This window comes from Mustelus asterias, chromosome 2 (genome assembly GCF_964213995.1).
Source record: "Mustelus asterias chromosome 2, sMusAst1.hap1.1, whole genome shotgun sequence".
Taxonomy (NCBI): Eukaryota; Metazoa; Chordata; class Chondrichthyes; order Carcharhiniformes; family Triakidae; genus Mustelus; species Mustelus asterias.
Window position 1 is genome coordinate 73383878 of NC_135802.1, and position 17038 is coordinate 73400915.

The 17038-nt window shown below is 39.9% G+C and overlaps 1 protein-coding gene across 1 annotated transcript in view; it reads left to right on the plus strand.

Moving 5' to 3' along the window:
- Nucleotides 1-5074, plus strand: part of sec61b (SEC61 translocon subunit beta) — a 28267-nt gene extending 23193 nt beyond the window's left edge. Inside the window, exon 4 of the mRNA XM_078237153.1 lies at nucleotides 4712-5074. Coding sequence (XP_078093279.1) covers nucleotides 4712-4799 — 88 coding nt within the window. The 3' untranslated portion in view covers nucleotides 4800-5074. The remainder of the gene's footprint in view (nucleotides 1-4711) is intronic.
- Nucleotides 5075-17038: the final 11964 nt, after the last annotated feature.

Below are 17038 nucleotides of genomic sequence, written 5' to 3' on the forward strand. Positions count from 1 at the left end.
CCTGCTCCTATGGCTTCTCATGTTCTGGGAAGAACAGAGCTTCACAGTAGGCAAGGTCTGTTTGCACAGAATACAGGAAGCTATTAGTGACTTAATGTGATGTGAAGTGGTATAGCGTTATTTCCCTGGATAGAATTCTGGAGCTGTTTTAATATATTGCTTCAATTCCCCAGCGGAGTCAGATAGAGTGCTATCTCAAGCTAAGCACCCTGATGTCCTCAAGATTGACTGTTTAAACAATCTTAGAAAAAGAGGGGAAAAACAGCTGTATTTAATTCTTGTCTTTTTTTGTAAAGCAAGAAATCCTTGAATGATTTGCTTTATAACTTTTATCTTGTAACGCTGACTTTTCTGAAAAGAAAATATTAAATTACTCTAGTGCTATTTTTGTGATCTTTAAATACTCTTGACTGAATGATTGGCAGCATAAATAAAAAACAGGAAATGCTGGAAATGCACAGCAGGTTGTTGTCTGTAATGTGCAAAGGCAGGTTAGCGTTTTTTTCATTTTACAAATGTTGATAGACCTCTTTGTCTTTATTTGAATTTCTGCTTTGTTTTTTCTTTTATATTTCTTTCTCTGATACTTGCTCTCTGAGTAGCTTAATGATATTAACTTTAAATTTATTTATTTATCAGTGTCACCAAGTAAGCTTACATTAACACTGCAGTGAAGGTACTGTGAAAATCCCCTAGTTGCCACACTCCAGCTTTTATATATAGACTAGTACACGTACCTGCATCGTACTGCTTCAACTGAATCATTTCATCCATATTTCTATACAAGTCAAAATGTTTTTTCCTACATTGAACGCTTCCATGTCACGTGCAATTGCCAGCTTAAGCAGACTGTCGTTTCAAGTCTTTACTTTTGACTGAGAGGTTATTGCAGTCAACACAGGTTGACTTGTGCACTTTAATTATTTCCTTGTAACTAGTTTTAAAGAAGATGAGCAATTCTTCCTTTACTCTGGGTAAAACATTGCCAAGCAGTTACTTTGAGCACTGAATATTGTATTGATTTTTTTTGTCTAGTTCTTTGGGATGGTTTAATGTGCTGGGCATATTTAACAGTTAGCTGGTTAGAAGCCCAATCAGACAAGATCCTGCTTTTAACAGTCTCTTGGCCCCATTGATTAACCTAGTGCATTGTTGCAAGTTTACCATACTGGATACTAAATGGATATATTATACAGGTTGAATTAATTTATAATTAAATGATCAGCATTGCACGATTTAAATGTATGCAAAGTAGAGTTGCATAAGCATCCTACCTTTTTAGCTTGACAACTAAATTGCAGCATAATTACAAATAAATTGAGTTATTATTTTGCATTTTGAACTTTGTAACCATGCAGTAGGTTATGATTGGGGCAGTAACCTGCTAAATGCAGTCTCTTGTGTTTCAAAGGATGAAAAGTAGGGTGCTTTGCAAGCTGAAATTTAGAATATAGTCTTTTGATGAATAAAAAAAAGACAACTGTCTCTTAACTCCCACATTTAGTGACCTTTTAAATTTGGTCTTTTTATCTTTTTAAAAAAAAATTATCTCCTACGTGATGCCTGCCTCAGGTTCTCTACAATGTGATAAGATGCACGATGATAAGCTGATTAAATCACATCCCACGCCATTTCTTTATGGATTTGGGCTACATAGGTGACAATTCAAGATAATCAAGAAAATTAAATGGCATGTAACCCATCAACTCTTTTAACTGCATAGAATTCACCTTAACTTTTACAGAATCAAGCCCAGGCCACCGCTGCTGATTTGTACCATAAGATATGACTGTATTTTACATTAAATTTATTTGACAGTAATGACCAGTTGTGGGAGTATTGTTAATGTATGTATTTATTGGCCTATAACTCTCTTGACTCAGTTTCAAACATGTTATCACAGGTTGGTACTAAGGAGTTGGGTTGGAGAGAGGAAATGGCCTTCCCGGTTTTATAGTTTAGCAAGAAAATAGTTCAATACTTTTTTTAAGTAAAGCTTGACATGGTTAAATGCCAGTGATTAACTGTGGAACTAGAAGGGAAAAGGTTTCAATGTAACTAGAATTTTGATAACTTCTGACTATCTGTAGCTCTGTTACAACTTGAGTGACTTGATCAGGGTGTAGCTTCCCTTATTGTGTTTGGAAGTTTTTCTCTTACTGTTCATACTATATATTGTTTTTGAAGTGTATGTTGTGCCTTCAACTGTGTGTGTGTGTGGTTTTTTTTGTCTTCATTAGGCTTCCCATCATCCGACTGAATCAGGAATTGGTGATGTGCTCTCAGTAGGAAAATTGAAAACCTTCTCAAAATATTATTTAAATACAAAATCTTCAACAGTAAATCTTTGTAAAATACTAAAGGGGCAAAATTCTTCAGGGGAAAATTAGATGTGATGTTCCATCGCTTTTTACTTAAATCATTTTGGCTAAAATGAATAACGGTGGGAATTTACTAAATCTTATCTGTTTTTAAACATGTACCTTGCTGCCAAATTACTTTTACTCTTTTAAAGAGTTTGTGTTAATGCTCAAGCCTTGTTTCTTTCCACCCTTTATCTTTTAAATAATTTGTTTAGATGGCACGAATTGACAATTAGAATAATGGGTGTTTCTTAGGTATTTTCACCCATACTACTTTGAAGGTCAAATAATACCTTGGATATGTATGTCAGTGGTAGATGAGTTTATCAGCTTTGACTGTGTATGAACGTATGTGCACACATTGATCTGAGGCTTTCAATAGTTTGTGTTCATCTTACACATGGGAAATGAAACAGGAGCTTTATGTCAAAGTCCATTCTTCATCCGATAACTGCAATGAGACAGATGAGTTCAGGATTTTTAAAAAATCATTTAATAGTCAAGATGGTGTGCGACCGCCTTTATTTTAAGATCCAGAATATTTTTAGACTCTGACTCTAACTCTATATTTAAAAAAAACACTTCAAAAAGCAAACCAATGAATTCTACCTTAAACTATTTTTCTTTGGCTGTTAAGCCAGAATTTAAGTACACAGGCTATTTGTTTTAATATACTAAGTTTTTTTTAATATACATTTGCTAATTTCTTTTTAAAAAGTTTCATATTTCTGAGTTGACTGTCAAAGACGACGACTTCAGAATGTCTCCTGCATTTTTTCTTGCCCAGATCAATAAATGTAATATTGTGTTGATAATGGGGTGATCTCTGTTTCACTGCTGTCTCTCCCAGTCCAATTTATGCTGTGTGCAGCATTAATAGCCAATTAGATTAGATAAATTGGGAATGAGATATACAGGGCAATAGGGAAGAGCATGAGATTGGGACTAATTTGTTGGCTCTTTCGCAGGTATAATGAGCTGAATGGTCTCCTTTGCTGTAGGATTCTAGATTCAAGTATTTGATGTTTTAGGACAGAAAACTGTATTTTTGTTTTCAAGGCTTAACAAAGTCTTTAGCCTGAGTTGAGCCCCTCACGAGGATGTAAGATTAGACTAAATGGATAATGATAAAAAGAAAATGCTGTGCACGATACTGCACTTGTAGTTTTGCAAAATTCTAAAACAGAAACTAGTGTTACTTTAAAATTGCTCCAGACACCCTCAAGTTTGCTGTTGGGATTGTTTGTTTTGTTTTAAAAAAAACATGCTCCGTGAGGAGCTCTTCTAGATATTAAGCACTGTGCTGGTTCCGAGCTAGTGGGCTAGAAACCAGAGTCCTAGAGTTTTGCAGCATGGAAACAGGCCCTTCGGCCCAACTAGTCCATGCCGCCCTTTTTTTAAAAAAACCCCTAAGCTAATCCCAATTGCCCGCATTTGGCCCATATCCCTCTATACCCATGTAACTGTCTAAATCCTTTTTAAAAGATAAAATTGTACCCGCCTCTACTACTATCTCTGGCAGCTTGTTCCAGACACTCACCACCCTCTGTGTGAAAACATTGCCCCTCTGGACACTTTTGTATCTCTCTCCTCTCGGAGAAAGAGGAAGGTTTCTGGATTTTCACCAGTGACATATTCTCTGTTTAAATTCAGTCTCCCCCATAAAAGTCAAGGTAAATCCACTGAACAATTTTACTTGTGATTAGAATGTGAACAAGGTTTTCTCTTTGTGTCTAAATTCAGATTGTGCCACGTTTTGGTATTATTACGTTGTAATCCAATCTGCATTTTTTTTTGGTGTGGTTAGCCTAAAGCTTGTGTCAGAGCTTGGCAATTAAGTTGAAGAACTGATGTGAGCTCCAGTGCCTTCTGAGGACTATTGTTCAATGTAGATTGGTACGTATAGCTTTAGCTGCATTGGTGGAGAGGGAAGTGAAAACAATGATGTGAGGAGATTTAATTTTCCACTCTTGGGTTATAATTGTGGGTGCAAGATCTTTTTCTGATATTCTTCACTTAGGTTTAAAATCTTTATATATGTTGTTTTTTTCTAAATCTACGAAAAATAAGAGATATTTAACGTGACTAACGGGCAGAGTGAGATATTAGCCTGGACACAGAATTGTAGCTAAGGTGAGGAAGTAGGAATAACTCTGCGTATGTTTATTATTCTTCTCTGACAGTGCTGATAAAACTAGCATTGTGTGGGTACTCTTGCTGTACCACTAGGTGTCCCTTTTGTTCCTTGTATTACTATGATTGCATTGACATTGAAACTATAAAAGCAAGCAGTGGTGAACGTACTGTTAAATGTGCTACTATTGATTTTTTTTCTCCTCTCTCCTCAGTGGGCCTGTTCCAGTGCTTGTTATGAGCCTACTGTTCATTGCTTCAGTATTTATGCTGCACATCTGGGGCAAGTACACCCGCTCGTAGACAAGAATTCAGCTTCAACCTAATGCACTCATTCATCCTGGACCAAATGCTTATGTTTACGGGAACTGAATTCTGACGCATTAAACTTCACCTTCAAGTAAAGATCCTCTCAACAGGACTGGTGTAGCAGCTTAATCCATATTCCTAATTTTCACAAGGAGAAGTGCTGTCTTTGTGTTGGATTTTGAAATCTTTGAAAGTTTCTTTCCATCTTTGTTTTACCTTTTTTTGTAAAACAGTTCACTAATGTTCAGCAATTAAAATGTTGTTGCATATTTCCATGTTGTGTCTTCAGTGTAAAAAAAAAACAATCTTACCAACATAATGCACACTACAACTCATTGTATATGAAGCACTTTGGAATGACCTGCTAGACAGAAGACATGAAAATGCAAATTTTTAATGCTCTATCAATGTAAAATAGTTCAATTATTAGAATGCACCTGCTCTTGATAAGGATCCTTTTCAAAATCTTGAAGTAGAGAACTAGGTGACCAGTGAGCTAGCCACTGATTCTGCTCCTTTGGGTCCTGGGTTTGAATCTTTCCATTCTGCTGGAGTGAAAAATTCCTTTTCCCTGCCTGTATGTAGCAGTAAGGAATGCTCTTCTGAAACTGAGGCATGTTGTTGGGGCAATCCAGTAAGAGTTTTACTTTAGAAGTCAGTACTTAACCTGAGAGTGCTTAATTCTGACTGGGTATCTGAAATAGAACATTTTCAATTCTTTAGTACTAACAGTCCCCAGAATCTCTCCACACAGGAGAAGTTTATTTGGTCTGGTGTGCCTCTGAACGAGCAGTCCAATTGAGTCTCATATACAATTTTCAACATAACCCTCTTGTAAGGACATGTCCACAATTACATGATAAATGTTGCTATGGAATTCCCATCCACTATACTTTCAGGTAAAGTCTTCTAGATCTTGCATGCTGTGCAAAAATAATTATTCTAATTTCCCCTCAATTCTTTTGCCAGTCATTTTAAACCTTTGGTTGCCAACTCTGCCAGAGAAAACAATTGCTCCCTATTTGCTCTGTTAACCCATGTCATAATCTTGAATACCTTTAACTTCTCTGTTTAAGATGATTAACCTTCATTTCTGCAATCTCTGCACGTAGCTAGTCCCTCATCCTGGTAATGTTGCTTTGCACCCACCTTCCTGAAGTATGTCCAGAATTGTGCACGACACTACAACTGAGACCTAACCAGTGATTTGTAAATGTTTAACATGAATCCTTGTTTATTTTATTCAATGTCCCTATTTACAAGCCAGGTATCTCTTGTGCTTTCCCTACCATATAAATTTACCCTGCCACCTTCAAGGATTTGTGAATATGCACTCCCAGGTCCCACTACTCTGCACCCCCACAAAATAGCACTATTTAGATGATAACAATAGAAAAATACTACAAATGTGGGAACTTGAAATGAAAATAAAAAATGCTGGAAGTACTCAGCATGTTTGGCAGCATCTATGGACAGAGAAACACTTGCTGAAGAAAAATCTATTAGTTTTTAAAATATACTTTGACAATTGTGTGCAAAGGTGCTTCATGGTTTTGCTCTTAAGTGGTCTAATTCTCTCATTTTAAAGTTTCATCCCTCTTGTTTTGGATACCCTCACCTGAGGAAGTAGTTTTTCTGTGCACTATAAAATTCCATCTTGGCTCACCTTCAACCTTCCACATTCAAGGAAATAGAAGCTGAGTTTATGTAACCTGTCCTCCATTTAACCCTTTAAAGTAACGTATACCACTCCTACCAAGGCAAAGTACATATTTTTTGAAAACTGAACATTGTCCCAGATGTCCAACCAAAGTATCACTTGCTCATTTTTGCATTCCAACCCTCTGAGATAAAGGCCAACATTACATTAGCCTTTTTAACCTGTGCACTGGCTTTTGATTTGTGTACAAGGATAGCTGGATCCCAATTCATCCTGCAAACAAATGCCTGACTCCTGCTATTTGCAGGAGTCCAAGAATGCTTGGGGTGGCACAATGTTTAGTATTGCTGCCTCACAGTGCCAGGGACCCGGGTTCAATTCCCGGCTTGGGTCACTGTCTGTGTGGAGTCTGCACGTTCTCTCTTGTCTGCATGGGTTTCTTCCGGGTGCTCTGTTTCCTCCCACAGTCCAAAAGACGTGCTGGTTAGGTGCATTGACCATGCTAAATTCTCCCTCGGTGTACTCGAACAGGTGCCAGAGTGTGGCTTCATTGCAGTAGTAATGTAAGCCTGCTGGTGACAATAATTAAACTTAAAAATTGGTGGAGCCTTGTACTGACACGAATCTGCTGTGCTGGAAAACAAAATTGGTTTGGTTAACAATTTTAAAGAAATCTGATCTGGCTGACTTGTTATAACGTTATATACGTTTTAGATTCTACTAACCAGCCCTGCAGAGTGCAGGATGGTATTTTGTCCAAACTACCATCCTTCATTTTCACCATTATCATAAGTAAATCGCTACAGAATCATTAAAAAAGGCACAGAGGAGGTTATTTGGCCCATTGTATTGGTGCTGTCTGTAAAAGACTGTCCAGTCTAATCTCCCTTTCCAGTTTTCCGTTGCCCTTAGATTTTAAGGGCATAGCCAAGTATTTTCATTTTAATGCAATGGTGATTTTTGTCAATACCGTCCTTTCAGGCAGTGAATTCCAGACCCTCCCCAAGGGTGAAAAAAATCTCCAATTCCCCTCTATTCCTTATAACAATACTTTAAAAAGTGAGTATTGCTGAAAAATACATGCTGTGGAAGCTTTTCAGGACAGATGTAAGAAGACAAATTTCAAAGGGGACAAGTTATACTGCATAAGAGTGTTGATTGGTTGGTAAGTCAACTTTGAATGAGGTATCGTTACAGAGAATGTACCGATGAGCCATTGTCCCCATGCATTTGTTTAATTCAAAAAAAGGCACAATGCCTGAACAAATATTCATATGTGGGCACCTGTCCTCTGCAGACAAAAGGAATTTGTCCAGACATTATGCTTTTGAATTAACGTGGAGATCTTCTGTGCATGGAGACAATGGTTCCTTGGTGCATTCTCTGGTAATACCCCAACCAGTACCTCAATTTTCACAGCCTGTTCTGTTCCAAGAAAACAACTTCAGCTTATTTGAATAAAAACAGAAAATGTTGGAAACGCTCAGCAGGTCTGGCACCACATGTGAGAATGAAACAACATTAATGTTGCAGGTTGATGACTTTTCATTAGAACTGGGTGAAGTTAGAAATGTAATAGGTTTTAAGCAAGTGTATAAGTTTGAGAAAGGACAAAAGGGAACATCTGGTACAGGGTGGAATGCAGGTGCTGTATTATGTGTCTGCATGCCATTGTAATGTATAGGTGCTCAGCAGAGCAAGGTTCATTGGGACTGGAGAATAGCACTACCTACAGTATGATATATAGAGTCACATGTAATAAACTCTGGAAGCAGCCTGCGTGGAGAAGCAGCACAATCTGAGATCTGTAAATAGCTAGCAATAAATAGGTCATGTTTAAATATTCAAGTCTGAAGTGCACCTCATCACTGACACTGCAGCAATGCTGCCATATTACATGGTTGGCAGTGTTGGTCCCCAAACCATAAGACAACATGGTGCTCTATGGTGATATGAAAGGTGGCATTTTAAACAAATGAACCTAGAACAGCATCCCAAGATATGAAAATGTGAAAGCTGCCAAAGCCTAACTAGAGAGACATGTACCTAAGAAAAAAAGTTAAAGAAGCTTCACTGCACATCTAGAAGTTGAGGAATCCATTTGGGTGAGTGGAAGTCCATTGCAAGACCTCTGTGATTCAGAGAGGGGGAAAAAGTTAAAAACCTGGTCAGATCACAGAAGGGTGAGCAAAATACAGAAAGTGCAAGACTCTGAATGATGCAGTCTGAAACTGGCCAGTTCATGAGACAGAGAGTAAAACTTGCAAGACCCGGAGTGATGCAAAGTCAAAGAACCTGGTCAGTTTATGAGATGATGAACAAAATTACAAAAAAGGAGCTGTACTTACATTATATAACAGCTAGTAATCCCAGAGGCCCAGCAGCTGGCAGCAGTGGTGATCATGCTGCACTGAAGCTTAAAAAAAAAGGAAGGTAAATAAAAACCAGAGTCAAAAGTTGTTAAGAGGAACAATTGTAGAATAAGGAAGAAGATGCTGAAGAAAAGAAAGGAAAGTTACCTTAAAGAAAAGCAATGGGAGGAAGTGCAGAGGAGTGCTGTCACTTTAAGTTTTAAAAAAAGGGCCCTAATCAGACAGACCACCAGCTCCCCAATCTCAAAAGGACCTGCAGAGGTAAAAAAAAACCCAGAAATAATCGCCTGGAAAAGAGATGCTGAGGTTTTGAAGTTTAAAAAAAAACACCTTTAAAACATAGCCTATGGTCACGAGGATCCCCAAAAGGGATGTAGAAAGAACACACAGAAAAGATTATTGACAGCAGGAGTGAAAGAAATCATTACTGCACTGTCAGTCTTAAAGGGGCAACATCATTTAAAGCTGCAACTACAAGAAAGGAACATGTCCATGGACAGAAAATCTATAAGAGCCAGATGTATTTTGGGTAAGGAAATAGCTGCACCAGACACAAGAATGATCTAGCACACCCCCAATAAAGCGCTGAAGGCAACAAAATACCCCAGAGAGAGGGTAACAAGGGATCCCAGAGTGAGTGAGACAGAAGATCTCAGAGCGAAGGAGACAAAATTTAATTAAACCACGAAGTGGTTTCTTACCATGTTAGTGTAATGAAGTGCATGAGCTGAAGAGTTTAGCGCAGAAGAAAGAAATGACCAAAGGAAAAGCAACCAAAAGGTTCAAACATACAGGCTGGGTTGGGTGAAGCTCGCAGAATGGAATTCTCTGTTGGCCTCCGGTGGAATTTTACGATCTCGCCCGAACAAGGTCGTAATATCCCGCCCAGAGTCTCTTGAAAATGCTGACCCAGTACCGAAACTGCAACAGCAGCTGGCATTGCGGAGTGCGCAGATGGCTGTGAATGAAGGAAAGCTATCTGAGGTCACTCAAAGGAAGCGAAATGTGTAAAACGCTAATGAAGCTGTTCTACAGGAAAGTGTTAACATTCGATTAAACTGGAAGATTTGAAGCCAAGTAAATGAGACAATGCACTGAAACCCAGAGTGAGTTGGCAAGAAATCAACAAGAAAATAAACAGTTGAAAAAGCAGCTGATTACCCTTCAAGATCAATCACAAAAGGAATGCGTAGCCATTCAGCAACATGAAGAAATGAAGACTGTTTTGAACAGCAGAAGAAACCCGAGGCGACTTTGTTGAATTACAGAAAAACTCAAGATGAAGCATGTGAGCTTCGCAATGAAAAGGAAAAGCTGTTGAAAGACCTTCGCATGTTACAAGAGCCCCTTCAGGTTAAAGTTTATTCCCCTGGAAAATTGCGAAGAGAAGCAAAATGAATTTAATGTCACTCTGAACGAATTGAAGAACCAATTGGCAGAGAAGACTCAACAAGTTCAATATCCCAGCAGAAATCCTCAAGCTACAAGAAATAGACCGAAGAGCTGAAGAATGGCAAAGAGAAGGCATTGAAAGGAAAAACCATAGAACTTACCAAGCTGTAGACAGAGAAAGAAACAATTAGAATATGTTGCAAAATGCAGGCCTCAATTTACAGAATAAAAATGAAAAGTCTACTTCACTCTGCATTTTGTATTAAAGTACATGGATCATATGTTGTCAGGCTGAGTCCATTAAATGTTCCATAATTTACATACCAATGGTGAATTTTATAGATATCTCAGCCTTTTCGTTCATGAGAGAAGGGTGAAAGCTGGAAGCTAAATTGATGAAGTTTTCCAGTTCAGGACAAGAACAGGAAACAAGCCTTTTCAATCTTTCCTCAAAGCTAAAAGTCACCAGTCCTGGCAACATCAACATAAATCTTCCCAGTCCACTCCCTATTACAATCGCATCCTTCCAGTAATGTGACCAAAACTCTACATGGTACTTTAGCTGTGGCCAAACTAGTGTTTTTGTGCAGTTCTAGAATACCTCAATGCTCTTATAACATATGCCTAGTCCAAGAAAAATATCCCATATGCTTCCTTATCCACTTTTTTCACCTTAGCTGTGGACATGCCCTGTTCCTCTACAATCCTCAATGTCCTTGCATTAATTGCATATTCCTTTACCAGTTTTATTATCTCACTTCTCTGCTTTGGGCAGCAAATGGCAATTGTTTTTTTTAAGTTCCATTTGCCACTTTCTGCCCACCTGATCAGGTGCTCATTATCAAGCACACAGCTAAATCTGCAAACTTATTAATCAGGCTCCATACATTTAAATCATTGACACATATTGTTGAAAGGCAGGGGACCTGGTAATAAACTCTGCAGAATCTGACTGAAAATAGAGTTCCAATCACACCCATTGTGCTTCCTCTCACAGCTGATTTTGGATTCAGCTTGCCACTTTTCATTGGATCCCATGGGTTTTTACTTTTCTGACCAGACTGCCATGTGGTAACTTGTCAACAGCCTTGCTAAGATTCATGTGGAGTACATCAAACACTCTTACCGCATCAGCTCTTCCTGTTATCTCCTTGAAAAATTCAGTCAAGTTATTTAGACAAGACCTTCCCTTAACAAATCCATGCTGACTGTCCTTGATTAACCTGAACCTTTTTAAATGACAATAATGTTTATTAGATTTTTTCCCTTAATTTACCTACCAATGAATCTAGGCTAACTGGCCTCTCTCTATCTATTCCTCCCTTTTTAAACAATGGTACAATGTTAAAAATCCTCAGTACGTCTGCCACCCTGCCTGTAGCCAGAGAGGATTGGAAAATGACAGTCAGAGCTTCCTCTATTTCCTCCCTATCATGTTGTTCATTTTGCTCGTTAGATGTTAGCAAGTATGTGGAAAGGAGTATTGCTGAAAGAATACTCTTAAAACCTCAATCTTCATATAAAGTTTACTGAACTACTAAACAAATGCATTGCAAACCTAGAGCTTGTCATTAGCAAAACAAGAATAATCCCTTCAGGTAAACATCATCTGACGACAATTACGGTTGCACCAATTTATCTTCTCCACCTGCTTCAAACAGAAATAATCTGGAGGTGGCTTTGCCGTTTTTCTTTTAGTAAGACTTTTGATAAGTTGATGCCCAAGATTTTTACTTCACTATCATCATAGTCTTGTTCTTAGCTGAAGCCACTTCAAGAAGGGCAGCACGGTGGTACAGTGGTTAGCACTACTGCCTCACAGCACCAGGGGCCAGGGTTCAATTCCGGTCTCGGGTCACTGTCTGTGTGGAGTTTGCACATTCTCCCCTTGTCTGCGTGGGTTTCCTCCGGGTGCTCCGGTTTCCTCCCACAGTCTAAAGATGTGCAGGTTAGGTTGATTGGCCATGCTAAATAGATCCTAGTGTTAGGAAATTAGCAGGGTAAGAAGAACCATAGCTTTATCACTGAGTTTTCAATCTTGCATGTTTCAGTGATATCATCAGGATTTCAGCCTTATCATTGGGTTTGCAGCCATATTGATGCGTTTTCAATCTCTGATTTTCTGAACAGTGTCACAAGTAGGCTTACATTAACACTGCAATGAAGTTATTGTGAAAATCCCCTAGTCACTGCACTCCGGTGCATGTTTGGGTACACTGAGGGAGAATTTATTATGGCCAATGCACTTGACCAGCACATCTTTGCACAGTGGGAGGAAACCAGAGCACCTGGAAGAAAGCGACGCAGACATGAGGAAACTGTGCAGACTCTGCACAGACAGTGACTCAAGCTGGGAATTGACCCGGGTCCCTGGCGCTGTGAGGCAGCAGTGCTAACCACTGTGCTGCCCCCAAAATATCCAAAGATATACAGATTAGGTTGATTGGCCGTGCAAAAATGTCTCTTAGTGTCAGGGGGGCCAGCAGAGTAAATACACAGGGTTACAGGGATAGGGCTGGGTGGAATTATTGTCGGTGCAGGCTTGATGGGCCAAATGGCCTCCTTCTGCACTGTGGGGTTTCTGTGATTCTATGAAATTGTTTATTTTTATTTTTGAAGGAGATCATGTGCAGAAAAAGGAAATCCTTAAAGTTCCCACAACAGGTAGGTGAACTCACCAGCTTATGAGGTATTAATAATTGCAGTCTTTAATCATGCCTGTGGGAACTGCCGGCCCATAGAGAAATGGCACATCATTATCATTATTGAATAATTGGTATCTCTAGGGGGTTGTCTTAAAAGTCATCAAACTATTAAAAATGATGTTTTAATTTGTGCTTGGTTTTTGAACTCCTTGCTTTGAATGTTAGAATGAAAAACTGGAAGTTCATTTTGTATTTCTTCTTTTAAGATCGGAAATATAATTATCAGACATTAGTTAATGACATTCAGATTATTTGATCAGTTAATGCAATGGAAGTTCCCCCACACAGTGCTGGGATTTAATGAATAGACAAAATACTGGAAATACATAGCATCTGGAAGAGAATGGTTAATGTTAAGAATGTAAGAACTAGGAGCAGGAGTAGGCCACCTGGTCCCTCGAGCCTGTTCCATCATTCAATAAGATCATGGCTGATCTTTTCGTGGACTCAGCTCCACTTACTTGCCCGCTCACCATAGCCCTTAATTCCTTTACTGTTCAAATATCTATCTATCTTTGCCTTAAAAACATTCAACGAGGTAGCCTCAACTGCTTCACTGGGCAGGGAATTCCACAGATTCACAACCCTTTGGGTGAAAAAGTTCCTCAACTCAGTCTAAAATCTACTCCCCCTTATTTTGAGGCTATGCCCCCGAGTTCTAGTTTCACCCGCCAGTGGAACCAGCCTCCCTGCTTCTACCTTTTCTATTCCCCTCATAATGTTATACATTTCTATAAGATCCCCCCTCATTCTGAATTCCAATGAGCATAGTCCCAGTCTACTCAGTCTCTCCTCATAAATCAACACTCTCAACTCCGAATCAACCTAGTGAATCTCCTCTGCACCCCCTCCAGTGCCAGTACATCCTTTCTCAAGTAAAGAGAACAGAACTGTACACAGTACTCCAGGTGTGGCCTCACCAGCACCTTATACAGCTGTAGCATAACCTTCCTGTTTTAAACTCCATCCCTCTAGCAATGAAGGACAAAATTCCATTTGCGTTCTTAATTACCTGCCACACCTGCAAACCAACATTTTACGATTCATGCACAAGGACACCCAGGTCGCTCTGCATAGCAGCATGTTGCAATTTTTTACTATTTAAATAATAGTCCATTTTGCTGTTATTCCTGCCAAAATGGATGACCTCAAATTTACCAATATTGTACTCCATTTGCCAGATCCTTGTCTACTCACTTAAACTATCTATATAGTTTATTGATGGGAAATATTCATCCTGGAGTTCAGTTACTAGTGGTGTACCGCAAGGATCTGTTTTGGGGCCACTGCTGTTTGTCATTTTTATTAATGACCTGGATGAGGGCGTGGAAGGGTGGATTAGTAAATTTGCGGATGACACTAAAGTCGGTGGAGTTGTAGACAGTGCGGAGGGAAGTGGCAGGTTACAGAGGGACATAGATAAGCTGCAGAGCTGGGCTGAGAGGTGGCAAATGGAGTTTAATGCGGAAAAGTGTGAGGTGATTCACTTTGGAAGGAGTAACAGGAATACAGAGTACTGGGCTAATGGTAAGATACTTGGTAGTGTGGATGAACAGAGGGACCTGGGTGTCCATGTGCATAGATCCCTGAAAGTTGGCACCCAGGTTGATAGGGCTGTTAAGAAGGTGTACGGTGTGTTAGCTTTTATTGGTAGAGGGATTGAGTTTCGGAGCCAGGAGGTCATGCTGCAACTGTACAAAACGCTGGTGTGGCCGCATTTGGAGTATTGCGTACAGTTCTGGTCGTCGTATTATAGGAAAGATGTGGAAGTATTGGAAAGGGTGCAGAGGAGATTTACCAGGATGTTGCCTGGTATGGTGGGAAAATCGTATGAGGAAAGGCTGAGGGGCTTGAGGTTGTTTTCGTTAGAGAGAAGAAGGTTAAGAGGTGACTTAATAGAGGCATACAAGATGATCAGAGGATTAGATAGGGTGGATAGTGAGAGCCTTTTTCCTCGGATGGTGTTGGCTAGCACGAGGGGACATAGCTTTAAATTGAGGGGTGATAGATATAGGACAGATGTTATAGGTAGGTTCTTTACTCAGAGAGTAGTAAGGGCATGGAATGCCCTGCCTGCAGCAGTAGTGGACTCGTCAACATTAAGAGCATTCAAATGGTTATTGGATAAACATATGGATGATATTGGAATAGTGTAGATTAGAGGGGCTTTAGATTGGTTTCACTGGTGGGCGCAACATCGAGGGCCGAAGGGCCTGTACTGCGCTGTAATGTTCTATGTTCTATATCCCTTTGCAGACTTTCAGTGTCCTCTGCACATTTTGCTCTACCACTCATCTTGGTGTCATCTGCAAACTTTGACACACTACACTTGGTCCCCAACTTCAAATCATCTATGTAAATTGCAAACAATTGCAGTTCCAACACTGATCCCTGAGTCACACCACTAGTCATTGATTGCCAACCAGAAAAACACCCATTTATCCCCACTCTTTGCTTTCTGTTAGTTAACCAATCTTCTAACCTGCTAATACATTACCGGTAACACTGTGCACCTTTATCTTATCCAGCAGCCTTTTGTGCGGCACCTTGTTGAATGCCTTCTGGAGATCCAGATACATCACATCCACCGGTCTCCTGTTGTCCACCACGCTTGTAATATTCTCAAAAGAATTCCAGTAAATTTGTTAAACATGACCTACCTTTCATGAACCCATGCTGCGTCTGCCCAATGGGACAATTTCTATCCAGGTGTCTCGCTATATCTTCCTTGATGATAAATTCAAGCATTTTCCCTGCTACAGAAGTTAAGCTAACTGGCCTATAGTTACCCGCCTTTTGTCTACCTCCTTTTTAAAACAGAGGCGTCACATTTGCTGTTTTCCAATCTGCTGGAACCGCCCCAGAGTCCAGCGAATTTTGGTAAATTACCACTCGTGCATTTGCTATTTCCCCCGCCATCTCTTTTAGTACCTTGGGATGCATTCCATCAGGACCAGGAGACTTGTCTACCTTTAGCCCCATGAACTTGCCAACACCACCTCTTTAGTGATAATGATAGTTTCTAGGTCCTGACCTGCCATAGCCTCCTTGTCATCAATTTTTGGAATGGGTCACATTTGTCACATGGGTCTCTTCCATAAGGCTATGGTTTTCTTCTAATTGCTTTTTTTTCATCTTGTGGGCTGTACCCATCAGCTTAGGCTTTCAGACCTTGACCTCCTGGTCCTGAAATGGATCTAGGATGGATCGGGTCAGAAATGTGCTTGGGAACACACTTCACCACATCCTGCTTCCACCCTTCTCATCCCCTTTTCCAGATAATAGACATCTGGAATAAAATATGTCCGCATATGCAAATTGGATTACATTTGTTTTCCATCATCCATCCAGACTGAATCCAAGGCTGTCTGTTAGTCCCTGGAACCCAACGCTCTGAAGCCTCTGGAAGAGGCCTCATGTTTTTGAAAGTGTGATTGTTCTGAATGTTACCATACTTGGTTAAGATGGATGTCAGTGACAAACAGAAGTCCAACCCTGATGTAGATGCTTTGCCTTCATAAAATCTAAACCATAATCTTTCAGTAGTGAGAGATACATGTGAACTCCTGGTTTTTGATTGTGACAGAAGTAGGATTGAGTTAGACCAGTTCTCAGACTTTTCTACACCTTGAGTAGGATGGCTAGCCTGCCTAAATCTTATAATATCAGCCCACCATGGTAAATTCAGCTGATGACTGTCTGTTATTTTTCAGTATAGCTGCATAGGTGGTACAATGGCACCTTGATATAGGTCAAGGAATCAGAGGGGTTGGGGTAGTGGGTTTGTTTAAAAGTTGTGGCTGAGACCTTTGAGAGAGTCAGGCTCATTGATTGAGGGTTGTCTACTCTGACAGTAGTCCACTGCACCCTCTGTAAAGGTGAGCCCATCAAAAATTCTGCTGTCCATTTTGTAACATGCACTGAATCCCATTCACACAATATCCTGTGCTCACTAATCCACATTGACTCCTGGCCTGGCAACACCCAGAGTTTTGAATTCTCATCCTTGTTTCCTAGTCCCTCCATGGCCTGGTCCCACTCTGCTTCGCTAAGCACCCCCAGCTTCACAATCCTCTGAGATCTCTGCACTCCTCCAATTTTGGC